The sequence below is a fragment of the Plectropomus leopardus genome, chromosome 17 (genome assembly GCF_026936395.1).
Source record: "Plectropomus leopardus strain MGB_pleo_1.0 chromosome 17, ASM2693639v1, whole genome shotgun sequence".
NCBI lineage: Eukaryota > Metazoa > Chordata > Actinopteri > Perciformes > Serranidae > Plectropomus > Plectropomus leopardus.
In genome coordinates this window covers 34,360,080-34,387,579 of record NC_142192.1, presented here as the reverse complement: position 1 = coordinate 34,387,579, position 27,500 = coordinate 34,360,080, and the positions used below count along the sequence as shown (strand labels likewise).

Below are 27,500 nucleotides of genomic sequence, written 5' to 3'. Positions count from 1 at the left end.
GGTGAGACAGGTGAGACAAGTGAGACAGGTGAGAAAGGTGACACAGGTGAGACAGGTGAGACAAGTGAGACAGGTGACACAGGTGAGACAGGTGAGACAGGTGAGACAGGTGACACAGGTGAGACAGGTAACACAGGTGAGACAGGTGAGACAGGTGAGACAGGTGACACAGGTGACACAGGTGAGACAGGTGAGACAGGTGACACAGGTGAGACAGGTGAGACAAGTGAGACAGGTGAGAAAGGTGACACAGGTGAGACAGGTGACACAGGTGACACAGGTGAGACAGGTGAGACAGGTGACACAGGTGAGACAGGTGACACAGGTGAGACAGGTGAGACAGGTGACACAGGTGAGACAAGTGAGACAGGTGACACAGGTGAGACAAGTGAGACAGGTGAGACAGGTGAGACAAGTAAGACAGGTGAGAAAGGTGACACAGGTGAGACAGGTGACACAGGTGAAACAGGTGAGACAGGTGACACAGGTGAGACAAGTGAGACAAGTGACACAGGTGAGACAGGTGAGACAGGTGACACAGGTGAGACAGGTAAGACAGGTGAGACAAGTGAGACAGGGGAGAGAAGTGAACAGGTGAAGTGGTGAACAGGTGAAGTGGTGAACAGGTGAGTTGCAGCAGGTAGCATCATGTGGCCCATCAGCTGACAGTCAGGTGATCAACTGCAACAACAGAAACTTTCAACTGCGAGATGCTCTGATGGATTTCAGTTCATGTGAACGCAGACTTCAGGTAAATACCCGGTCCGGGTGTTTCTCCTGACAGTGACATCATCATCATCATGTTCTCACCTGAGGGTCCTCCTCCAAAAATCTGCAGTTCATCTGGAATCAAACAGATTATTTATACATTCTTTAAATTCATTTGAGGAATTTATTTGATCATCCAGCAGTTAAAGATCAATACGATGAGTCGTCAGGAGTCACAGACGCTCTGTCAGTAACGTCAGTGTTGTGTTTATTCGCTCTTTACTCTCCATCTCTGAACATCCGTGTCCACACGTTAGCGGCGGGTATTAGTACAGTCTGTGTCACAGTAACTCTGTTATTGACCGTGCGCCGTAACACTTTATCGATGTCACATTTTTAGTGGTGCGCACCGAAAAATGGGGCTCCCCGAAAGTAACTGTGTAATTCGAACCCTGTGCACGTGTGTGTGTGTCGCGTTGAAACTGACGTCAGGCCGTGTCGCACGGCATCACTATGACGACCAGCTACACTGAGCCGGCACTAAATTCTAATGGGAATCGACCCACAGAAAAGTACCCGATACCAAAGGCGCGTGGAGTCCAGTAGAGCCGGTACCGTGTCGTGGAAATGCTCCGAAAGAGCAGTCTTGTGCAGTCTTACCGGGCTGATCAGGAGAGACGGCGTTCATACTCTCTGAAACGACAAAATCAACGCTTTTATAAACAAACAGCAAAAACATGTGAGTCGAGTGTGAAACCTGAGTTGATGACACGTTTTGTCCCGTTGGGGAACTCTGAGAAGAGCGACGACTAATCTTTTATTTCATCGCTCATCATTCAGAAACGTTCGTGTCTGCTGTTTTTTTGGTTCACAGCGTTTTTTATTGTTATGTTTTGAAGACAGCTGATTTTGGTTGTGGAGTTCCTCAGGGAACTGTTCTAGGTGCTGTCGTGTTTTACAGTTTTAGGTCTGCAGGAGCTCTGCAGAACGTGCTGACAATGACTGATAATCAAAACCTGGATGGTTCCAAATACAGCGACTGAAAACAGAGATCTCACACGTTCAGTCAAACAGAGCAAGTTCAGCATCTGATGTGTGTGTTTTCAGAGCGTCACATAAACTTTATCTCATCTCAATGACATGAACTAAACTTTTTAAAATCACAGGATCAACTCTAAAGTCTGAACTGAAATTTTGATTCATGTTTTTACGACAAGTATAAGTCAGTCATTTCCTTGAACCGCAGAGCAGAGAAGAGTTCAGCTCTTTATTTGAATATTACCGACGGGCTTTGTTTAAGTTATTTTCATCAGAAACTACTAAACTACTACTAAAGAGCTATACTACCACTACTAAACTACTACTAAAGAGCTATGCTACTACTACTAAACTACTACTAAAGTAGTGGAACAGTTCTCATATGGTTCTTTCTGCTGCCATCTGGTGGAGAATTGAAATCAAATATGAGACAGAAACTTTCTACCATCAGAACAACAGAACGTCTTTATGTTCTGCTGTTCGGCAAAAACATTCACATTTTATTTTGAAAACCACCAGCCGTTTATTTCTGTTTTTATTTGATCTGATTCAGATTTACAGAAGCTGTGAGACAATTAAAGTGGACATAATGTCTCTCACCTGTGGGGGCTTCATCAGACCTGGAGTCCTTATCTGACAGACAGAGAGGACAGACAGACAGAGACAGGGGGACAGAGAGGACAGATAGACAGAGAGAGGACAGGCTAATGAACAGGGAGGGACGGGTTAAAGGACAGACGTGTGAGTGCTGAGAGACAGACAGGTGAGTTACCTGTGGACATGGCCTGTATTATTCCAGCATCTGAAACACAAAACAGCAGTCACATGACCTGTCAGTCAAACTGTGATGTCATCAGGAACCAGTCACATGACCTGTCAGTCAAACTGTGATGTCATCAGGAACCAGTCACATGACCTGTCAGTCAAACTATGATGTCATCAGGAACCAGTCACATGACCTGTCAGTCAAACTGTGATGTCATCAGAGGTCACATGACCTCAGTCTCACCGTTGGAGTCCAGGTCTCCCTCCACCAGCAGGACGGACAGAGACAACAGAAGAACAACGTTCCTGCAACACAAACACAACCTTCAGTGACGTTACAGGGATGCCGCGTAGAGGCCACGCCCCCTGCTTCCATCTGATTGGCTGATTACATCATCACAAAAAAAATGTGAAAAAATATAATTTTATGATTTAATCGTTAAAGAACAAACAAGTTCAGTTTGATTCATGAAAACACAAATCACAGGTCGTCTCAGGAGGCCTCAGAGCGTACGACAACAAACAAACAACAACAACAAACCATCAGCACGATAAAAACAAACAACAACAACAACAAACCATCAGCACGATAAAAACAAACAACAACAACAACAACAAACCATCAGCACGATAAAAACAAACAACAACAACAACAAACCATCAGCACGAAAAAAACAAACAACAACAACAACAACAAACCATCAGCACGATAAAAACAAACAACAACAACAACAACAAACCATCAGCACGATAAAAACAAACAACAACAACAACAACAAACCATCAGCACGATAAAAACAAACAACAACAACAACAACAAACCATCAGCACAATAAAAACAAACAACAACAAACATCAGGGGGGTTTTTGCAGAGATTTGTTTCGATCAATTATTTTAAGGTATTCATGAATTTATACAAACATGAAATAATTCAGAAATATTAAGGCTAAAAATTAACAAAGACCAAATTAAGCCAATCAGCAGCCAGAATATGACTTTTTTTTGTTTTTTTTACATTTAATGCTCAAATTCAGATTGTTATATGTTGACCCCTGAACAGGGATTTTTATACACGGAATAATCTGTAAAAAATGTCTCCTCCCTGTGTACTCGGTCCTACAGCGGACCTGTATGCCTGTCTTTCTGTGTGTGTGTGTGTGTGCGTGTGTGTGTGTCTGTTCAACATGATGAGGGCAGGTGACCAGCAGACAGCAGCATGGAGGTCTGTGAAAACTTTACGAGGTTTCTTCTCTTTGTCTCTTAGACTTTGTCTTAATTTTATATATAAAGCTCATTATCACAGTTCACAGTTTGCCTCAGAGGGCTTAACAGCAGGCACCACCCCTCTGTCTGTAGACCCTCACATCACCGAAGGAAAAACTCCCCAAAAAACCCTGTAACGGGGCGAAAATGATAGAAACCTCCGGAGGAGCGACAGAGGAAGATCCCTCTGCAGGACGCACAGACGAGCCATCGGTGTAATAAAAACACGGTGAAATGAACGGCTCTGTGAACTGGCTGCAGACCGGTGTGGACCGCACCGTCACCCGGCTGCTGTGTTTCCGTCGCTGCTGATCGGAGCCCGCGAGTCTCTGTGGCTCCACGAGACTTGTGTGACCCGCGTGTGAATGCCGACTGTTACCTTTCACATCGCATTAAAGAGCCAGGTGTGGCAGAGTGGCTGCAGAGAGAGGAGATGATTACCTGCTGAGCATGATGCTGTGAGGTCAGACCGGTCCCCGGGTCAGAGCGACAGGTGAGCCGACAGGTGAGAAGACAGGTGAGAAGACAGGTGAGCGTCACAGCACTTCAGGGCGCCGCTGCAGGAGTCTCTGTGGCTCTGAGAGTCCGGCACAGACTTTTATATCCGCCCAAATGTCACCAGGACGGAGGATGGACCAGAGCGTGTGTGTGTGTGTGTGTGTGTGTGAGTGCGTGTGTCTGTGTGTGTGTGTGTGTGTGTGTGTATGTGTGAGTGTGTGTGTGTCTGTGTGTGTGTGTCTGTGTGTGTGTGGTGGGGGTTCTGTTAAGAACACGCTAACAGACCTTTGACTGAGAGTTTGAAAAAGTGTGTGTTTTCTCTGATACAGAAACACGAACCTGATGGGAGTCTTCTTCACCTCCTCTGCCTCCAACTAACACTGAAACCTGACACACACACACACACTCACACACACACACACACACACACACACACACACACACACACACACACACACACACACACACACACACACACACACACACACACACACACACACACACACACACAGACACACACACACACACACACACACACACACACACACACACACACACACACACACACACACACACACACACACACACACACACACACACACACACACACACACACACACACACACACAGACACACACACACACACACACACACACACACACACAGACACACACCTCCTGGCGTCCTCACGGTTCGGGGAACCCCCTCCTCACACAGAGAACATTAGCAGCAGGCTGAGTTTCGGACTCAGATCCGTCTGATAGAACCTGAAGCGGAACGGCGATGTTTCTCCTGGAGAACCAGAACACAGATCCATCTAGAACATTTTGGGACGCAGATGCTGAGGTCAGGGCGTAGACATGACACTCCAGGTGTGTCAGAGGAAACGGCGCAGGTGTTTGGTTTTATACGTCGAACCGTCACCTCGTACTCTTTCCGTACGGGTTTCGTGTCGGACCCCAGCTCCCGTTATTGAAGTGTCCATCTCCAAAATGTAGCCGAATTTTGGAGCGTTGTTCTGCCCTCTTACTGAGAGGCTAACCTGACCCGGTTACCTGGTCCCACTGGATCCATCAGGTCTCCTGGTTTCATGTGAGACCAGTATCATCACTACGACCGTAAAACTCGGCCCGGTGGGATCGGTCCGTGCCGTTCCGGCTCACGTCTCACCTCCTGTTGCCGTGTGCCGGACCATCCCACGGGCCTCATTGCACAGCATGCACTCTGCGTGTTGTATTTAGTCTGTCAACAACCTTCCTCCTCAGCTCAGATGGTTTCCTGGCACGAACCATCAAAACCATCAGACAGTTTAGTGACTGGTTTAGGACCGTCGTCAGTTTAGTGAGAGCCCCGTTTTAATGTATGTGTGTGTGTGTTTTAACCTGTGTGTGTGTATGTCGCATGTGTGTGTGTTTTAACGTGTGTGTGTGTGTTTTAACGTGTGTGTGTTGTGTTTTAACGTGTGTGTGTTTTAACATGTGTGTGTGTGTATGTCGTGTGTGTGTGTTGTGTTTTAACGTGTGTGTGTGTGTGTGTGTAGTATAAGGTAGAGTGTCTGGTGTCTCTGGAGATCCCCGTCCCCCCGTCCCCCTGTCCATCCGTCCCACTCTGTCTCGGGCTGATAATGGCGGTGTGGTATTTGGGAATAAAGCGTCCTCTGTGTGAGACGTCTCCGGCTGTAAACGGAGAACGAGTCCAACTGAAGAACCTTTTTAAAGCAGCGCTGCTTCTTTCAGCCGCCGCCGCGCTTTGAAACTCTGTAAGGTCAGATTTACATGTTTATAGAGCGTCCACCATTAATACGCTCTGTCCTTTCATCCACCCGTCCCTCTTAGGACATCCCCTAGGATGACAGACACACCTGAGACACTACAGGCTGGGAACAACACTAGAGACTGGGACAGAAGAGTTACAGACTGGGACACAACATTAGAGAATTGGACAGAATGTAACAGACTGTTGGAGAACATTGCAGACTTTTGGAGAACATTGCAGACTGTTGGAGAACATTGCAGACTTTTGGAGAACATTGCAGACTGTTGGAGAACATTGCAGAGTGGCTGTAGAACTTGATGAGCAGCTCAGGGTTCTTTCAGCGGCCCGTTCTTTTTTTAAATTCACACAGAGTTTGAGCTTCATGTTCTCTTTGCAGAACGATCTCAGATATTTTATATTCATGATTAATCCTCTGCGTGTGCAAATGTGTTACAAGTTCTGCAAGGTTCTCCCAGAGCAGTTCTGTTGCCTTTATTTATGCTTCCCTCAGGCTTCGTTCTTAGAACCCGCTGTGTAAACTTTTGATGTTATGTAGATGATAAGCCGTTCTATCTGTGGATCAATCCATTTTTAAACCTGGAGCGTGGCTTTAAGCGTCTCAGATTTTGGGATTTGGTTCTCTCTAATAGTGAGGATTTCAGATTACGACCGGCGGAGACTTCTCCTGGTGAGAGTTCCTTCAGTGTTGAGGAGGTTTGTACCGGGAGCTAGATGATCCTCGGAGGTCCTTCCAAAATAAACAGACCAGCTGAAGGTTTTATCATCAGGTCGCCCCAACAAGTCTCTAAAAACCCTCCAACAGGTCCAGAATGCTCCAGCATGAGTTCTAACAAGAACAGATCATAGTTCTCCTGTCCTAGCTCCTCTGGCTCCCCGTAACAATCCTTCTCGTCTCTTACAGTTCTGACAGAGGTCAAACTTCACTATTGTCCTCCTCTTTTCCAGGGACACAGGACAGAAGGACAGAGGGACAGAGGGACAGAAGACAGAAGGACAAATGGACACAGGACAAAGGACAGGCTACAAGGGACAGAAGACAGAGGGACAGTAGATGGGGGACAGAGGACAGAGGGACGTGGTGGATCTGGCCGTGGGTGTTTTTTTGTGATGTGTCACATGACTCGACTGTCCTCTGAGACACTTGTTTTTTCATTAAAGTGAAGAACACTGGCTGTCCCTCTGCCAGCAGAGTGTCTCGTCTCTCAGATGTCCATCAGCAGGACAAATTAAAGTCATACCAGAAAGGATCACTGTCTGAAACTGATCCTGGATCAGCTGATATTAAACTGGTCCGGTCTGAGACATCGACATTGCAGACAGGGGGTCTGAGGACGGAGGGTCTGGGGACAGGGGCTCATGGTTAGAGGACAGAGGGTCTGGGGACAGAGAGTCAGAGGACACATAGTTAGAGGACAGAGTCTTGGGACAGAGAGTCAGAGGACATGGTTAGAGGACAGAGAGTCAGAGGACGGTCTGAGAAACTATCAGCAGGTTCAGTTCAGCCTCACATGTTTGTTTGTTTGTCTGTTTGTTTGTTGTTTGTTTGTCTGTTTGTTTGTTGTTTGTTTGTCTGTTTGTTTGTTGTTTGTTTGTTTGAAAATGTGATAAAATCGAAACTCCAGGTGATAGTCGGGTCCATTTCACAATCTGTGATTCTGTTTGTAAACATCCAGTGACTATTCATCATCTGAATCACAAACATGAAGACGATGATTAATCACAGCTGATTGATTGATCGGGTTTGAGGGGCAGGAGTTTTCAGAGGATTTATTGATCCATCTCCGTCGATGACACATGATGTCAGCCTGCTGGAACGCCACCTTCAGATTAAATCACAATCTATTTTTTTCCTGGAATGAATCGTTTGTCACATCGTTCTCCTGGATTTCAGAAAGGCCGGTCCACAGTTAGATTATATAGAGTTATATTATATAGAGTTAGATTATGTAGGGTTAGATTATATAGGGTTATATTATATAGAGTTATATTATATAGGATTAGATTATATAGGGTTAGATTATATAGAGTTATATTATATAGGATTAGATTATATAGGGTTAGATTATATAGAGTTATATTATATAGGATTAGATTATATAGGGTTAGATTATATAGCGTTATATAGGATTAGATTATATAGGGTTCGATTATATAGAGTTATATTATATAGTGTTAGATTATATAGGGTTATATTATATAGAGTTATATTATATAGGATTAGATTATATAGGGTTATATTATATAGAGTTATATTATATAGGATTAGATTATATAGGGTTAGATTATATAGGGTTATATTATATAGGATTAGATTATATAGGGTTAGATTATATAGGATTAGATTATATAGGGTTAGATTATATAGAGTTATATTATATAGGATTAGATTATATAGGGTTAGATTATATAGAGTTATATTATATAGGATTAGATTATATAGGGTTAGATTATATAGAGTTATATTATATAGAGTTAGATTATATAGGGTTAGATTATATAGAGTTATATTATATAGGATTAGATTATATAGGGTTAGATTATATAGAGTTATATTATATAGGATTAGATTATATAGAGTTAGATTATATAATCTAATCCTTATATAGGATTAGATTATATAGGGTTCAATTATATAGAGTTAGATTATATGGGATTATATTATATAGGGTTAGATTATATAGAGTTATATTATATAGAGTTAGATTATATAGAGTTAGATTATATAGGATTATATTATATTATATAGGGTTAGATTATATAGAGTTAGATTATATAGGATTATATTATATAGGGTTAGATTATATAGGGTTAGATTATATAATCTAATCCTTATATAGGATTAGATTATATAGGGTTAGATTATATAGAGTTAGATTATATAGAATTATATTATATACGGTTAGATTATATAGAGTTAGATTATATAGGATCAGATTATATAGAGTTAGATTATATAGGATTATATTATATAGGGTTAGACTATATAGAGTTAGATTATATAGGATTATATTATATAGGGTTAGACTATATAGAGTTAGATTATATAGGATTATATTATATAGGGTTAGATTATATAGGATTAGATTATATAGGGTTAGATTATATAGAGTTAGATTATATAGGATTATATTATATCAGGTTAGATTATATAGGATTATATTATATGGGATTATATTATATAGGGTTAGATTATATAGAGTTAGATTATATAGGATTATATTATATCAGGTTAGATTATATAGGATTATATTATATAGGGTTAGATTATATAGAGTTAGATTATATAGGATTATATTATATAGGGTTAGATTATATAGGGTTAGATTATATAGGGTTAGATTATATAATCTAATCCTTATATAGGATTAGATTATATAGGGTTAGATTATATAGAGTTAGATTATATAGAATTATATTATATACGGTTAGATTATATAGAGTTAGATTATATAGGATCAGATTATATAGGGTTAGATTATATAGAGTTAGATTATATAGGATTATATTATATAGGGTTAGACTATATAGAGTTAGATTATATAGGATTATATTATATAGGGTTAGACTATATAGAGTTAGATTATATAGGATTATATTATATAGGGTTAGATTATATAGGATTATATTGTATAGGATTAGATTATATAGGGTTAGATTATATAGAGTTAGATTATATAGGATTATATTATATCAGGTTAGATTATATAGGATTATATTATATAGGAGTATGTTATATAGGGGTAGATTAGATAGAGTTAGATTATATAGGATTATATTATATAAGGTTAGATTATATAGGGTTATATTATATAGGGTTAGATTATATAGAGGTAGATTATATAGGATTATATTATATAGGGTTAGATTATATAGAGTTAGATTATATAGGATTATATTATATAGGATTATATTATATAGGATCAGATTATATAGGATTATATTATAAAGGGTTAGATTACGTAGAGTTAGATTATATAGGATTAGATTATATAGAGTTAGATTATATAGGATTATATTATATAGGGTTAGATTATATAGAGTTGAATTATATAGGATCAGATTATATAGGATTATATTATATAGGGTTAGATTATACAGGGTTAGATTATATAATCTAATCCTTATATAGGATTAGATTATATAGGGTTAGATTATATAGAGTTAGATTATATAGGATTATATTATATACGGTTAGATTATATAGAGTTAGATTATATAGGATTATATTATATCGGGTTAGATTATATAGAGTTATATTATATAGGATTAGATTATATAGGGTTAGATGATATAGAGCTATATTATATAGGATTAGATTATATAGGGTTAGATTATATAGAGTTAGATTATATAGGATCAGATTATATAGGGTTAGATTATATAGAGTTAGATTATATAGGGTTAGATTATATAGAGTTAGATTATATAGGATTATATTATATGGGGTTAGATTATATAGGATTATATTATATAGGGTTAGATTATATAGAGTTAGATTATATAGGATTATATTATATAGGATTATATTATATCAGGTTAGATTATATAGGATTATATTATATAGGGTTAGATTATATGGAGTTAGATTATATAGGATTATATTATATAGGATCAGATTAGGGTTAGATTATGTAGAGTTAGATTATATAGGCTTAGATTATATGGGATCAGATTATATAAAGTTAGATTATATAGAGTTAAATACTGTGGCTATATGACCTAATGCTACACGCTCCGCACAGCAGGGGGCGGTATGCATCAACAGAAGAAGAAGAAGAAGTAGAGTGATGACGTAGTGCGTAGCCGGAAGCACGCAGAGCGCACGCGTCGCGTCTGCGGAGCACCGTGAGTTAGTTTGTGCTTTTACGTTTTTTATTATCATTAAAGTTGTTCCCGTTAGCGGCCAGCTGCAGACATCTCCAGGTTCCCGGTGAGTTCAGTTCCCTCTTGTCGTTATCAGCGTACACTTTTCACCGCAGCTCGCGTTTCCGGTAGTTTATCTCGGACTGTTAGTATGCTAACAGCTAACTGCTAACGGACTGTCGCCAAACTCGCGCAGAAATGAGATTTTTCTCTCGTCGATGTGAAAAACATCAAAGTCCGGAAAACTCGCAGTGACGCGAAGCTTCGTTCACGTCGGCGCTGCGCGAGGACTTCGTCTCAGTCTGCTAACAGCTAACGAGAGCGAGCTACCGTCCGCGGGCTAACGCTACAGTTACTCTGTTTGTGGACTCCAGAATCACCCCGGACCCGGACCCTGAGCCGCTCAGAGGGCCCCCGGACCCGGACCCGGACCCTGCGGCCGGTGAGTGAAGCTAAGCTAGCAGCCTCGCGCACATTTTAGCGACTTTTAGCGCGTTATTGGCGCTAATCTGAGACCGCGTTAGCCGATCAAAGATCCTCCACAACACAAGATGCATCACTGCAAGCTGCACCAGAGACGTATTTTAATTCGCTTTAATTAATGACCGAATTTAATGTGAAAGCTGCATGATTTGGTCTGTTGGATCAGATCCCAAAATACACCGAGAGAAAAACTCAGTCAGATCAAATCAACCAGAAAATAACTTTTTCTAAAAGAATAGAATAGAATATTCCTTTATTGATCCCCCATTGGGGGAAATTTCAAATGTTACAGCAGCATGAAAAAGAGAAAGTGGAATGTAACAAACAAAATAACAATAACACAATTTTACAATAACAAATAACAATAAATAAGTAATAAAATAAAATAAGTATGTACATAGAGGAAAAAGGTATGTACACATAATAAGTAAGTAATAGAATAAGTATGTACACAAAAGATGGATTTACAAAAACATAAATATAATACAATAATAAAATCACAAGGAGCTTTTTAAAAGTATAAAAACATAAATACATTAAGAAAATAAAGAATAATATACAGTTTGGGCTTTTGTTGTGAATCAAAGATTTCACAGTTTTCACACACACACACACACACACATACTTTATATACATATATATATATGTATATAAAGTATGTGTAAACCTGTTTCACCTTCAGACTCTGAGACCATAAAACTTTACAGTTATTACAATCAACCAGAGACACGTCCTCACAGCTGTCCTCAAACAGTGTCCCCTCAGCTGTCCTCTCAGCTGTCCTCAAACAGTGTCCTCACAGCTGTCCTCAAACAGTGTCCCCTCAGCTGTCCTCTCAGCTGTCCTCAAACAGTGTCCTCACAGCTGTCCTCAAACAGTGTCCCCTCAGCTGTCCTCTCAGCTGTCCTCAAACAGTGTCCTCACAGCTGTCCTCAAACAGTGTCCCCTCAGCTGTCCTCTCAGCTGTCCTCAAACAGTGTCCGCTCAGCTGTCCTCATACAGTGTCCTCACAGCTGTCCTCAAACAGTGTCCTCACAGCTGTCCTCAAACAGTGTCCCCTCAGCTGTCCTCTCAGCTGTCCTCAAACAGTGTCCTCACAGCTGTCCTCAAACAGTGTCCCCTCAGCTGTCCTCTCAGCTGTCCTCAAACAGTGTCCGCTCAGCTGTCCTCATACAGTGTCCTCACAGCTGTCCTCAAACAGTGTCCTCACAGCTGTCCTCAAACAGTGTCCACTAGGGATGTTACGGTTTCCAGTTATCACGATATTGGCGGTGAAATTCCCAGACGATCAATAATTTCATTCAACCTTTAATGATCACGATCGCCGAGCTTCGAAATCACAGCAACAGCTGCTGCCGAGTAACAACGCCACATCCAACCAGATACATCCAACTAACACATCCAACCAGATACATCCAACTAACACATCCAACCAGATACATCCAACTAACACATCCAACCAGATACATCCAACTAACACATCCAACCATATACATCCAACTAACACATCCAACCAGATACATCCAACTAACACATCCAACCAGATACATCCAACTAACACATCCAACCAGATACATCCAACTAACACATCCAACCAGATACATCCAACTAACACATCCAACCAGATACATCCAACTAACACATCCAACCAGATACATCCAACTAACACATCCAACCATATACATCCAACTAACACATCCAACCAGATACATCCAACTAACACATCCAACCAGAGTCTGTTTTTGTTTCAGTGTGACTGATGGAGCTTCAGTCTGCAGCGAAGGAGGGAGGAGAGGAGAGAAGAGGAGGAGGAGAGGAGAGAGGGATGAAGAGGAGACACGAGGAAGACGAAGAGGAGACATCTCCCACCAAGAAGCCGGTAGATTTACTGACTAAAGATCAATCACAGAGAGATCTGTGATTGATCTGTCAGGTGATTGATCACAGTTTGAAGTTATTGATGTGAGTGATTGATCACAGTGTGAAGTTATTGATGTGAGTGATTGATCTGTCAGGTGATTGATCACAGTGTGAAGTTATTGATGTATGTGATTGATCTGTCAGGTGATTGATCACAGTGTGAAGGTGGCGAGTCACTACAACAGCCTGCAGGAAGTCGGCCTGGCGGCGAGAAGTCGAAGCCGAATCTTTTTCATGAGAAACTTCAACAACTGGCTGAAGAGCGTCCTGATCGGTAACTGATCAATTATCAATCGGCACATCAGTCCACACTGACGGTTATCAATGATCACAGATCACCTCTGAGGAGCAGACACACCTGTCCAATACCTGATTGGCTGTGATTGACAGGTGAGATCCTGGAGCAGGTGCGGGGGGCAGGGCCTCAGCAGGTGTGCGTGTTGGACCTCGGCTGTGGGAAAGGAGGCGACCTGCTGAAGTGGAGGAGAGGGGGAATTGATCACCTGGTCTGTGCAGGTAATCGATATCATCGATCGGCTGTACGTCTCTACTCGTGGGTTGATCAATAATCAATAACATTTGTGATTTCAGATATCGCAGCTGTGTCGGTGGAGCAGTGTCGCAGCCGCTACCAAGACATGAAGAACAAAAGTCACGCCAACGAGAAGATCTTCAGCGCCCAATTTATCCACGCCGACTGCGCCAAGGTAGCACCGCCACACCTAGATCTGCACGTCACAACAGAACCACAGCACCTAGATCTGACCTGCACGTCACTACAGAACCACAGAAACACAGCACCTAGATCTGCACGTCACTACAGAACCACAGAAACACAGCACCTAGATCTGCACGTCACTACAGAACCACAGCACCTAGATCTGCACGTCACTACAGAACCACAGCACCTAGATCTGCACGTCACTACAGAACCACAGAAACACAGCACCTAGATCTGCACGTCACTACAGAACCACAGCACCTAGATCTGCACGTCACTACAGAACCACAGCACCTAGATCTGCACGTCACTACAGAACCACAGAACCACAGCACCTAGATCTGCACGTCACTACAGAACCACAACACCTAGATCTGCACGTCACCACAGAACCACAGAACCACAGCACCTAGATCTGCACGTCACTACAGAACCACAACACCTAGATCTGCACGTCACCACAGAACCACAGAACCACAGCACCTAGATCTGCACGTCACTACAGAACCACAGAACCACAGCACCTAGATCTGCACGTCACCACAGAACCACAGCACCTAGATCTGCACGTCACTACAGAACCACAGGACCAACAGGAAGTGGAACATGCGGCACGGAGCTGTGCGCTGTCGGGCTGCAGCATGAGGTCATGGCAGCGGCCAAAAGGCTTGTTCCACAACCATCCCAAGATCATGCTGAGGTCAGCAAACTGCTGGCCTGCAGAACGCCATGAACGCCGTCTGACGATGAGCTCGTCGTCGAGGATGCTCCTGGTCGCGAGGCGGACCCGGGGTCCGTCGGCTCCGGTGGACGTTCTGTCAGTCGGCGGCTGATGGCACGCTCCGTCTGTGGCGTTGTGTTTCTGATCAAACGTCACTTTGAACGAGTCGGCGCGTCACTGTCGCTGCTGTTTGTTGATCAAAGATCTTGAAGTGTAAATATTTTGTATTCAATCCTCCAAAATCAACACGGAGATATTCAGATAATCTGAGAGATTATCTGCTCGGCGCCCAGCCTCGATAAAAAGAGTTCTGATAATTGTGATTATGACGACTATGATTGTTCTTATGATGATACACAACAGTACTGTTCCTGCGTCCGTTGGTTCGCCGTCGTTTGTTCTCACTCTGTCTGGATGTTCTGAGACTGCAGAAAGGTAACCGTTTGACCTTTGACCTGTCGCAGGAGGTTCTGTCGGAGAAGCTGGACGTCCCGGACCTGATGTTCGACATCTGCAGCTGTCAGTTTGTTTATCATTACTCCTTCGAGAGCCAACAGAAGGCTGACTTGATGCTGAGAAACGCCTGCGAGCGCCTTAAACCCGGAGGTTTCTTCATCGGAACGACGCCAGACGCTTTCGAACTTGTGTAAGAACGAAGATTTACATCCGACTCTGGCAGGAAGTGATTGACGGTGCGGTGAGCCGACGATGGCTTTAACTGCGTGTGAACGTGTGCGGAGTTAATTAACCATCTGATGCCAAAATACGCAAAGATCAGAAGAACAACGTTCACGTCTCTTTTTTCTGCTCCTCTTCCTCGGCAGCAAACGTCTGGAGGCATCGGAGTCGCTGTCGTTTGGTAACGAAGTTTTTAAAGTCTCCTTTCAGTCGAAAGGCTCCTACCCGCTGTTCGGATGTCAGTATCACTTCAGCCTCGAGGACGTTGTCGATGTTCCCGAGTCGCTCGTCTACTTTCCTCTGTTCGAACAGTAAGTGTCCTTCACCGAGACATCCGAACGTACGTTCTGTTTGTCTTTATATAAACTATTTATAGAAATGACATAAACTGTCTTTATATAAACTATAATTCTGGCTCCTCTGAAAGAGTTTGAGTTTAGGAGAGAAACGAAGAAGTTTTGACTGTAGAAGTACTTCATTGTTTCTACTGTTACCCTGCTGACCTTTGGCCCCTACTCTGTAACTGTAACTTTACTGTGTACTCTGTGTTTGTAAGTAACTTTACTGTGTAGTCTGTGTTTGTAAGTAACTTTACTGTGTACTCTGTGTTTGTAAGTAACTTTACTGTGTACTCTGTGTTTGTAAGTAACTTTACTGTGTACTCTGTGTTTGTAAGTAACTTTACTGTGTACTCTGTGTTTGTCAGCATGGCGAAGCGGTACAACATGCGTCTGGTGTTGAAGCAGAGATTCTGTGAGTTCTTTGAAGAAAAAGTGAAGAAGGAGCATCATCGCAGCCTCATGATGAAGATGATGGCTCTCGAGGTAAAAATATTATTCATCAATAACTGATCAGTGGGGAAACACTGACTCTGACAGTAAGGTGTGTGTGTGTGTGTGTGTATATATACACACACACACACAACAAGAGGTTTCTCCAGCTTCTGCGCTGAATGCCAGTGTCAGTGACGACTGCAGTCTCGCAGTTATTCAGCCCTTTTATAGCAAAGTGAGCTTAGTACTTAGAGGAGAACCTTTTTGCTGTCACGACCTGCTGAGAACGTGATGCGCAGCCAGACTCCGGCTTCTGGCGACGTTCCTGAGGAACCTCAGCCCATTCCTGTTGGGCGGCGGACTCCGGGTCGCTGATATTCTGGGTCTGCGTGCTGCAGCCGCCTTCCTCAAAACCCACCAGAAGTTTTCTTTGGGATTCAAGTCAAACCGCTGTGACGGCCACTCTAGAGTCGTCCGGGACTTTTTCTGAGACCGAGCCGTGATGGACTTTAAGGTGAGTCCTGTTGGGAGGTCCAAAGATGTCAAAGTTGACCTCCTCACGGACAGCGGGACGTTTTGTTGTAGGATTTCCTGAAACCCGATTGAATCCGTCCCGCCCTCACACGCTGCAGATCTCTGATGTCAGAGGAGGCGATGCAGCCCGGAGCGTCACCGAGTCACCGCCACGCGTCACCGTAGGCAGGACATTCTTCACAGCGTGTGCTTCATTGTCCCTCCTCCACACAAACCGCTGATCCACAGGCCTGAAAAGTTCCACTGTTGTTTCATCACTCCCAGAGCAGAATCCTAAAACCGCTGTGGTATTTGGATGGTTTGAGCGTAATGGAGCGGACTTTTCTGGTGCCTCTGGGTCAGTCCTGGTTTGCGTCTTGAGTTTGGGCACGGAGACCTTCGGTGTTTAGTATGCGTCTTACAGTGCACCTGCCCCCTCAAGAACCTGGTGGCTACGGTTAATAACGTCAGCCAGAGTTCCTTAACTTTGAACGTCCAAACTCTGCCTCCGGCACGATCTCGGTGAACATGCAGTGCCTTTGCTGCTTTTTGTATCCGTTTCCTTGTTTGTGTGAGGCAGTACTCTCTTCTCTCAACTTTTGGGACAAGTCTCTCGACTTAGCCACGTTTCTGATATGCACTCATGTGACCGTCAACAAACCCCGAGCCTGTCGAGGTGTTGGATGTGCTGTGACTCGAGCACACCTCGTGCAACTATCGAAGCCTTTGATCAGGTGCATCAGGTGCGCTTGAGACAACACTGACTCGTAAATGTGTGCTCTTACGGCGGACTGTGTTCGGGGCCTGAGTGACTGAGAGGCTGCAGTCGTCGGTAAAAAGTGTCAGTTTGTGTGGAATTTGAAGAAACCTCTTTAATATTAATTATGTTGAGCTCTTTTAAATTGTTCTTGTTTGATTTGAATATTGCAAACTGCTGAAAGTTTGTAAATGTTGCCAATAAACCTAATTTGCAATGGGGGTTAAATTATTTTGAGTGCAACTGTATATGTATGTATATATATATATATATATATATATATATATATATGTGTGTGTGTGTACATATATTTATTATTACAGGTTGTTGGTTTAGCCTTGCTGCGGCTGTGGCTGCTGTCTCCCACAATGCACAGGGAGAGGGTCTCGCTGGCCTGGTGCACTGCCAGCACTGTAACGCTGTAGGGGAAACACTGTTATGTGTTTCAACACCCCTAATAGTTACTTTAAGTGTATTTATGGCGTCTTAACATGTTTTTACTGTGTTGTTAACGTGTATTTTTACTGTGTTGTTAATGTGTATTTTTACTGTGTTGTTAACATGTATTTACTGCATTAACGTGTATTTATTGTGTTGTTAACGTGTCTTTCCTGTGTTAACGTGTATTAATGTATTTACTTATTTTCAGCCTTTTCCCTGTGAGGACGGCGGTCGACAGGCGACCGACAGCAGAGAAGAGTACTGCCATGCTAAAGAGCACTGCAGCAGAGCGGAAGTCAAACTACCACTGGTAGGTCTCCTACAGTGTCAGACCGGTTCCTGCTGGTCTTCTTGGATCATGTCAGGTCTAACGTTGTTTTTTTGTTTGTGTGCAGGGCACTCTGAGCAGATCTGAGTGGGAAGCAGCCAGTAAGTTTCTGTAATCTCCAAGTTTCAGTTTAATATAAAGTTTCAGTTTAATATAAAGTTTCAGTTTAATATAAATTTTCAGTTTGATATAAAGTTTCAGTTTAATATAAATTTTCAGTTTAATATAAAGTTTCAGTTTGATATAAAGTTTCAGTTTAATATAAAGTTTCAGTTTAATATAAAGTTTCAGTTTGATATAAAGTTTCAGTTTAATATAAAGTTTCAGTTTGATATAAAGTTTCAGTTTAATATAAAGTTTCAGTTTGATATAAAGTTTCAGTTTGATATAAAGTTTCAGTTTGATATAAAGTTTCAGTTTAATATAAAGTTTCAGTTTGATATAAAGTTTCAGTTTAATATAAAGTTTCAGTTTAATATAAAGTTTCAGTTTGATATAAAGTTTCAGTTTAATATAAAGTTTCAGTTTGATATAAAGTTTCAGTTTAATATAAAGTTTCAGTTTAATATAAAGTTTCAGTTTAATATAAAGTTTCAGTTTGATATAAAGTTTCAGTTTGATATAAAGTTTCAGTTTGATATAAAGTTTCAGTTTGATATAAAGTTTCAGTTTGATATAAAGTTTCAGTTTAATATAAAGTTTCAGTTTGATATAAAGTTTCAGTTTGATATAAAGTTTCAGTTTAATATAAAGTTTCAGTTTAATATAAAGTTTCAGTTTGATATAAAGTTTCAGTTTAATATAAATTTTCAGTTTGATATAAAGTTTCAGTTTGATATAAAGTTTCAGTTTAATATAAAGTTTCAGTTTGATATAAAGTTTCAGTTTAATATAAAGTTTCAGTTTAATCTCCATGTTTCGTGTCTTCAGGTCTGAGGTCTGTTTCTGAAAGAACAGATCCACTTTTGGTGTTTTTCCACTACATGGTACCGGTTCTACTCTCCTCGCCTTTGGTATCAGGTACTTTTCTGGGGGTCGTTTTCTATTAGGAGATAGTATCAGCTCAGTGTAGCTGGTCGTTATAGCGACACCGTGGGACACTCCCACTTTGGGGGGATGATGTTTGATGTTTGTGATGACGCAGGGACATTTCTCTCTGACCAATCAGTGGTCTGCAGTGTTTCACGTCACTTTTAGTACCGCTTAGTACCCAGTTGGATGTTTTTGGAACCTCAAGAGAGCAGGTACGAAAAAGGTGGTACCGGGTACTTTTTCCTAATGGAAAACTAAAAAACCGTGAGCAGGGTCGGGTCGGGTCGGGTCGGGTCGAGTTGAGACGAGACCATGTAGTGGAAAAGCGCCGTTTGTGTCTTCGGCAGCGTTTCGGAGATCTCAGGAAACACGGTTGTAGTTCATGAAGAGTTTGAGAAAAAGATGAGCGATGATAAACGGAGAGACTTTTCGGGGTTAAAAACAGCTGCTGAGTGATGTGGACCGGAGGATGAATGACCTAAACGCGTCTGTCTGTCCTCTGTCTTCCGTCCAGGTATCTACCTGGTGTTTGTCTTCCAGAAGATGTCCTGATGTAGAGAAGAAGCTCTTCCTCTGTGGTTTGTGCTCCCAGCGGCTGTGCGGTGTTTGATTCAGTCATTTTTTGATAAACTCACATTTGTCGGCTTTGATGTTGATATGAAGTAAAGTTGAGATGAAACTGGGTTCTTGTTCTTGTGTCTCTGGCTGCTGTGAGAACGTGTACTGGTGAGCCAAAGGCGAAGCGCTGGCCAACACACGTCCTCCGCCGCTCTCTACGAGCTTATTAGCCGACTCGGAGCGACTCGGAGCGACTCGGCGTAAATCTGGTCTGAAAGGCTTAATGTCGGTTTTTTGGCTGTTTTTTAATTTCATTTTGAAGCATCTGTCTTGAAGAGATCGCTATCAGGACTGGATCTGAATTTTAGGACACATCAGTAGTGGACTCCATCATCACCCCGGGCCGGTCCTCCCGAGGTCCATCAAGTCTCAGGGCGTGTCCCACAGCCAGGTGTGGTTTAGGATGAGCCACCCTGTAAATCCTGACTCATTTTGGAGCTAAGAGTTCCTGCGTTTCAGAGCGGCTTCAGCGTCCTCTGGGTTAGAGTCAAAAAAATTAAAAAATTAAAATAAAATCTCTTAAAATAAAAACTCTTGAAATAAAAGCTCTTGAAATAAAAACTCTTAAAATAAAAGCTCTTGAAATAAAAGCTCTTAAAATAAAAACTCTTAAAATAAAAGCTCTTGAAATAAAAGCTCTTAAAATAAAAACTCTTAAAATAAAAGCTCTTGAAATGAAAGCTCTTAAAATAAAAACTCTTAAAATAAAAGCTCTCAAAGACAGCACGGAAAACGGCGTGAACAGTGAGCGGGTGAGTTCAGGAGCTTTACTGGCCTCTGGAGAACCATCAGAGAGATCCACGGATCAATGCAATGATCTGTTCTACATGTAAAAGACTATGATGTGGAGAAACATCCCATAATAAGTGTTTGAACTGAATTGCGAACCCTGATATAACGCTGCTTGCACATCATCAAATGAAGTAAAAAATCCGTCCTGAAGTTCAACATACGAGGGGATAAAAGAAAAGTGCTGACCTGATAACGTGCAAACAAAATAAACAAATGTCCAACAATCCTAAAAATAACGTAGAACGTTAAGAATGTAAAAATATGTCATCATGTATCTACATCAGCCACGACAGTATTCAACTAATCACAAATAAGATGCGAAATAAAAAGTGAATACATTTAACAAGTGCAACAAATAACCGTGAAACCGGCCCAGGTGTTTATTTACTTATTTATTTGTCATTATTATATTATTATTTATTTTTATTTGTTCAAAGGAAGTTTGTCTGCGGGGAAACTCCACAAAGAAGAAAAATTCATTCATTTTTTTAAAGACAGGAATAAGCTCAGGAAATAATGCTCCTGCTCATACAGAAGTGCTTTATTAAATATTTGAGCGATAACACATTTCTAAAATTTGAAAAAAAAAACAACCAAATATTAGGTGACCAAGTAAATGACCAGTAACCTGCCTTCAGCATACAGAGAGAAACAAAATATCAAAACTAAACTTACTAAATGCATAAATAACTAAAAGACGACTAATTAGTTAAAAAAAACAGAGCAGCATTGTGTGTTAATGTTCTTTTAATTATTACTGAGTCTCTGTTTTATATTTTTACACACTTCATTCTCATTTCTGCTTCTATGATTCTTTATTTTTGGCATCAGGGCAACTGTAACAAGCCACAGTTACAAAATAATGATTATTCATTTCCATTAAATTTTTGTGACAAAGCCACCGAGATTTTTATTTTTATTAATTCATCATTAACTTTTTTTGAAACTTTAAAATATTTCTATAATTTATTGTTTTTTCCTCTTTATTTTTTAAAGTTTATTTTCATTTGTTCACTTGCGAAACTTGTTTTTAAATAAATAATTTCTTTACAGAAAAAAAAATGCAAAAAAACTGAAGCGAGGAAGAAAAAAGCATCAACGTCACAGTTACGCAATGACGCACAGCCGGAAATGTAGTTTTTCTCGAAGCGTGTCGTAGTTGTGGCGGGTAAGTGTCTGCCGTGACGGAGCTTCGCCGTTAAACCGTTAAATTAACGCGACCGGAACACTGCCGATAGGGAGCCTGCAGGACCTGGACCGGAGAGACACAGTCCGGAGCGGGACAGCGGGACAGCGGCGCGGTGGCGCGGTTTGTAGTCCGTCTGTGTACATGCTAACAGCGGCTAGCTAGGTGTTAGCATGCCAACCGGAGGAGAGCAGAGAGCAGCAGCCTGAAGCCGAGCAGGAGCTCCCGGTAACGGCACCAGCAGCCCGAGCCGACGGTGAGGAGCTAACAGCTAACAGACAGGAGCTAACAGCTAATGGACAGGAGCTAACAGCTAACAGACAGGAGCTATCAGCTTACAGACAGGAGCTAACAGTTTACAGACAGGAGCTAACTGCTAACAGACAGGAGCTAACAGCTAACAGTCAGGAGCTAAAAGCCAACAGACAGGAGCTAACAGTTTACAGACAGGAGCTAACTGCTAACAGACAGGAGCTAACAGTTTACAGACAGGAGCGAACAGCTAACAGACAGGAGCGAACAGCTAACAGACAGGAGCTAACAGCTAACAGTCAGGAGCTAAAAGCCAACAGACAGGAGCTAACAGACAGAGGTTAACAGTTAACAGACAGGGGCTAACAGCTAACAGACAGGAGCGAACAGCTAACAGACAGGAGCTAAAAGCCAACAGACAGGAGATAACAGCTAACAGACAGGAGCTAAAAGCCAACAGACAGGAGATAACAGCTAACAGATAGGAGCTAACAAGTCAAGTCAAGTCAGATTTATTTATAGAGCCCATTATCACAAAACATGGTTTGCCTCAGAGGGCTTTACAGAGTACGACATCCCTCTGCCCTTAGACCCTCACATCACCCGAGGAAAAACTCCCCAAAAAGAACCCCTGTAACGGGGAAAAAAAAGAGGAAGAAACCTCAGGAAGAGCGGTAGAGGATAGTGAGGGATCCCTCTTCCAGGACGGACAGACGAGCAATAGATGTCGTAAATAGCAAATGAAATACAATCATGACAAAAAGGAAAGAGAAAGAGAGGGGGGGGGGGGGGAAATTTGGGAAATTGTGAAATTAGTAATTGCTCTCTATGATGATGTTGAGAGAGATGATAACAGTCTCATGCATATGTGAAAGGGAGTTGTCCAAAGGCAAGATCACAGCATCGGCGCAACCAGGACCAGACCACGATCAGGGCGAGCGGGGGGCACAGAGTCAGTACAGCCACAGCACGAGCACAACCAAAGGCAGGGTCGCAGCATCAGCACAGCTATCACCACGGTCAGGCACAGTCAAGGTTACGGCCAAGATCCTGGAAAACTAGGAAACAAGGGAGCAGGAACGCTCCCGAGAGGCAACAGGATTAGCGTAGTGCAGTTCAACAGACCCAGGCTCTGTAATCGCGAGCCCCAGGCAGTGAGAGTACCACATGGCTATCACAGAGCTAAGCTAAGCTTGCACATGGCAATGCAGTAAACAGACATGCATGATTTCTGATGGCGGCATTGAGAGAAGGAAAGGAGCTCAGCATGAGGAGTTAACAGCTAACAGACAGGAGCTCACAGCCAACAGACAGGAGCTAACAGACAGGAGTTAACAGCTAACAGACAGGAGCTCACAGCCAACAGACAGGAGCTAACAGACAGGAGCTCACAGCCAACAGACAGGAGCTAACAGCTAACAGACAGGAGCTAACAGACAGGAGCTCACAGCCAACAGACAGGAGCTAACAGCTAACAGACAGGGGCTAACAGCAGACTCAGATGTTTTCTTGCTGTTGCGATGTTTTTGAAGCCTGATGTTCGGGTTCTCTCTGAGTTTCTGATGGCGTTCGGTTCCTTTAAGCAAGAACCTTCTCGTCAATAAGTCTGACATCATCAGATGATCTGATCAGCTGACTCATGATGTCATATGTGATGATGTCACTGTTTCAGAGGTCATGTGTCTCCACGATGAGCTCGCTCCGCAAACGCCTCAAACTCAGCCCGTCCAAACCACGACCCCCCCTCACCGCCGCCGCCAGGCCAGTCAGCTCCCATGATGCTCTGCTGCTGCCGCCTCCTCCTGCAGGGGGCGGAGCTCAGGAGGAGGAGGAGGAGGAGTACTTGCTGGTGGAGGAGGACACCACCGACTCCAGCCTCATCATCACCATGGGTAACACACACACACATAGAGAGACACACACACACACACACACACACACACACAGACAGACAGACACACACATAGAGAGACACACACACACACACATAGAGAGAGACACACACACACGCGCACAGAGACACACAGACACAGACAGACACACACACACACACACACGTAGAGACACACAAAAGAGACGCTGTGCAGCCAGTAGTAAATCTGTCTGTCTCTGTGTCTCTGTGTGACTTTGTGTCTCTGTGTGTGTGTGTCTCTGTCTCTGTCTCTGGCTCTGTCTGTCTGTCTGTCTGTCTCTGTCCGTCCCTCAGAGGACAGTCAGGTGGAGGTGAAGGCAGCGAGGAGGAGGCCGGTGAGGAAGAGGAGGAGGAAACTGACAGAGGAGGAGGAGAGGGGCGGGGCCTCAGAGAGCGAGGAGGAGGCGGCGGTGGAGATTGACAGGCGTCTCGACCAATCACTGGAGACCAAGTCCAAACAGCACAACCTGACGACCGTCAACGTCCGAAACATCATCCACGTGAGTCCATCAGAGAGGACACAAAATGTTCTTTTAAAGTCTGACTTTTTTAAATAAAGACAGTTGAAATTCAAAATAAAAATATCTACTTTTTAAAAAAATATAAATAAAAACAATTTGTTTCTTACTTTATCATTTAATTTCTTACTTTACATAAACAAACTAAGTATATACAAACATGAATGTATACATTTATATACATATGTATGTATGTTTAAAACTATCTCTAAACTTTATTTAGAAGATATTTTTAAATGTTTATTTGTTTCCTGTTGATTTTTCTTTGATGTTATTTAATCTTTATCGTTTTCTGTTGATACAAAATAAAAGTCCTCTCAGTAGCTGTTTGAAACCATCCCCTCACTCTGTACTCTGTACTCTGTACTCTGTACTCTGTACTCTTTACTCTTTACTCTGTACTCTATACTCTTTACTCTGCACTCTGTACTCTATACTCTTTACTCTGTACTCTTTACTCTGTACTCTATACTCTTTACTCAGTACTCTGTACTCTATATTCTTTACTCTGCACTCTTTACTCTATACTCTGTACTCTATACTCTTTACTCTGTACTCTATACGCTTTACTCTGTACTCTATACTCTTTACTCTGTACTCTGTACTCTTTACTCTATACTCTGTACTCTGTACTCTATACTCTTTACTCTGTACTCTGTACTCTATACTCTTTACTCTATACTCTGTACTCTATACTCTTTACTCTATACTGTGTACTCTGTACTCTGTACTCTATACTCTATACTCTGTACTCTTTACTCTGCACTCTGTACTCTATACTCTTTACTCTGTACTCTTTACTCTGTACTCTATACTCTTTACTCAGTACTCTGTACTCTATATTCTTTACTCTGCACTCTGTACTCTGCACTCTGTACTCTATACTCTTTACTCTGTACTCTGTACTCTTTACTCTATACTCTGTACTCTTTACTCTTTACTCTGTACTCTTTACTCTGCACTCTGTACTCTATACTCTGTACTCTGTACTCTGTACTCTTTACTCTGTACTCTTTACTCTTTACTCTGTACTCTATACTCTTTACTCTGTACTCTTTACTCTGTACTCTATACTCTTTACTCAGTACTCTGTACTCTATATTCTTTACTCTGCACTCTTTACTCTATACTCTTTACTCTTTACTCTGTACTCTTTACTCTATACTCTGTACTCTGTACTCTATACTCTTTACTCTGTACTCTGTACTCTATACTCTTTACTCTATACTCTGTACTCTGTACTCTATACTCTTTACTCTGTACTCTATACGCTTTACTCTGTACTCTATACTCTTTACTCTGTACTCTGTACTCTTTACTCTATACTCTGTACTCTGTACTCTATACTCTTTACTCTGTACTCTGTACTCTATACTCTTTACTCTATACTCTGTACTCTGTACTCTATACTCTTTACTCTATACTGTGTACTCTGTACTCTGTACTCTATACTCTATACTCTGTACTCTGTACTCTGTACTCTATACTCTTTACTCTGTACTCTGTACTCTATACTCTTTACTCTGTACTCTGTACTCTATACTCTATACTCTGTACTCTGTACTCTATACTCTATACTCTGTACTCTGTACTCTGTACTCTATACTCTTTACTCTGTACTCTGTACTCTGTACTCTATACTCTTTACTCTGTACTCTGTACTCTATACTCTGTACTCTGTACTAAATACTGCACTTTGTAGGGAATAACCAAAGAAGATTTTGGACACTACGTTGGAATTTTTTCTCAGAAAATACACGACCCCGTTGCATTGTGGTAGACGGGAGTTGAATGTAGTGTACATCATACGTACGCTCAGATTTGCTGTGCATTGTGGGTATTTTATAGTTACAGCTTCGCAGAGTCGCACTCGAGCTCGTACATGTATCTGTTTAGGATATTCTTCGATGGCGTTGAACGTGTTTTACAGTGTTTGTCGTTTTTTTGTCAGTGTAAAGCCGAACCTTTTTGCTTCTGATGACTTAATTCATCTGTGAAGATCATCTCGCTGAACAAAGCGTGCGCGTCTCTTAAACTCGTGTTCGTCTCACTGATTGTTTTTGGTGATAACCGAAAACCCCGTGAGGTTTTTGACGAGGGGACCGGTGCGATGCTAACCTCCGGTTGGCCGGCAAAAATGCGTCATCTTCAGCGCTCTACGGAGGATTAAATTATCAGCAGAGAATTCGGAAATGGAAAAACACGAAATGGTGAACACACTATAAAGTGCAGTATATCCGTGACGGGACGGTTTCAGATGTCTGTTTTCCAATATTTGTAAATGTTATTCTTTTCTTTTTTGGAGTCCGTCTGTCGTTTCCGTTTGTTTAATCACAGCGAATAAAGTTTTTTTGATGATGTCGCTCACTCTGACCCACAGGAAGTGATCACCAACGAACATGTGGTCGCCATGATGAAGGCCGCCATCAACGAGACCGAGGCCGTCCCTGCGTTTGTGAGTCCCTCCGTCTCACTGTCGACCAATCACAGCGCTCCGGCTGACCCCGTTAACGTGTTAATGAACCCGAGTTTTTTTTTTACTCAGGAGCCGAAAATGACTCGATCCAAGTTCAAAGAAGTCGTGGAGAAAGGAGTGGTGAGACACGCCCATCTGTCTCTCTGTGTCTCTGTCTGTCTCCCTGTCTCTCTCTCTGTCTGTGTCTCTGTCTGTCTGTCTGTGTCTCTGTCTGTCTGTCTCTCTCTCTGTCTGTGTCTCTGTCTGTCTCCCTGTCTCTCTGTCTGTCTCTGTCTGTCTGTCTGTGTCTCTGTCTGTCTGTCTGTCTGTGTCTCTGTCTGTCTGTCTGTCTGTGTCTCTGTCTGTCTGTCTGTCTGTCTGTCTCTGTCTGTCTGTCTGTCTGTCTCTGTCTGTCTGTCTGTGTCTGTCTGTGTCTCTGTCTGTCTCTGTCTCTGTCTGTCTGTCTCTGTCTGTCTCTGTCTGTGTCT

At 42.2% G+C, this 27,500-nt stretch overlaps 3 protein-coding genes across 5 annotated transcripts in view; 2 read left to right on the top strand and 1 right to left on the bottom strand.

Annotated features, from left to right (window-relative positions):
- Positions 1-4,351, bottom strand: part of LOC148186760 (uncharacterized) — a 6,861-nt gene extending 2,510 nt beyond the window's left edge. For both annotated transcript variants that reach the window (XM_088090702.1, XM_088090703.1), the window contains exons 1-6: positions 4,217-4,351; positions 2,756-2,817; positions 2,519-2,548; positions 2,347-2,379; positions 1,369-1,401; positions 811-843 (exon numbers count right to left, since the gene is read on the bottom strand). In XM_088090702.1, coding sequence (XP_087946828.1) covers positions 811-843; positions 1,369-1,401; positions 2,347-2,379; positions 2,519-2,548; positions 2,756-2,817; positions 4,217-4,227 — 202 coding nt within the window. In that variant the 5' untranslated portion in view covers positions 4,228-4,351. The remainder of the gene's footprint in view (positions 1-810; positions 844-1,368; positions 1,402-2,346; positions 2,380-2,518; positions 2,549-2,755; positions 2,818-4,216) is intronic.
- Positions 4,352-10,834: 6,483 nt separating this feature from the next.
- rnmt (RNA (guanine-7-) methyltransferase) lies at positions 10,835-19,962 on the top strand. Of its 2 annotated transcripts, XM_088090695.1 has the most exons (12): positions 10,835-10,979; positions 11,287-11,354; positions 13,147-13,274; positions 13,460-13,589; positions 13,706-13,831; positions 13,907-14,022; positions 15,222-15,403; positions 15,582-15,746; positions 16,142-16,259; positions 18,128-18,229; positions 18,315-18,348; positions 19,794-19,962. In XM_088090695.1, the coding sequence occupies exons 3-12, from the start codon at positions 13,155-13,157 to the stop codon at positions 19,829-19,831; spliced, it is 1,131 nt and encodes a 376-aa protein (XP_087946821.1). In that variant the 5' UTR covers positions 10,835-10,979; positions 11,287-11,354; positions 13,147-13,154; the 3' UTR covers positions 19,832-19,962. The 2 variants fall into 2 exon arrangements, with proteins under 2 accessions (XP_087946821.1, XP_087946822.1); XM_088090696.1 differs by lacking the exon at positions 11,287-11,354.
- Positions 19,963-23,802: 3,840 nt separating this feature from the next.
- The window catches only part of gon4la (gon-4 like a), a 20,743-nt gene continuing 17,045 nt past the window's right edge, over positions 23,803-27,500 (top strand). Inside the window, 4 exon segments of the mRNA XM_088090709.1 lie at positions 23,803-24,019; positions 24,334-24,539; positions 26,938-27,012; positions 27,103-27,153. Coding sequence (XP_087946835.1) covers positions 23,818-24,019; positions 24,334-24,539; positions 26,938-27,012; positions 27,103-27,153 — 534 coding nt within the window. The 5' untranslated portion in view covers positions 23,803-23,817.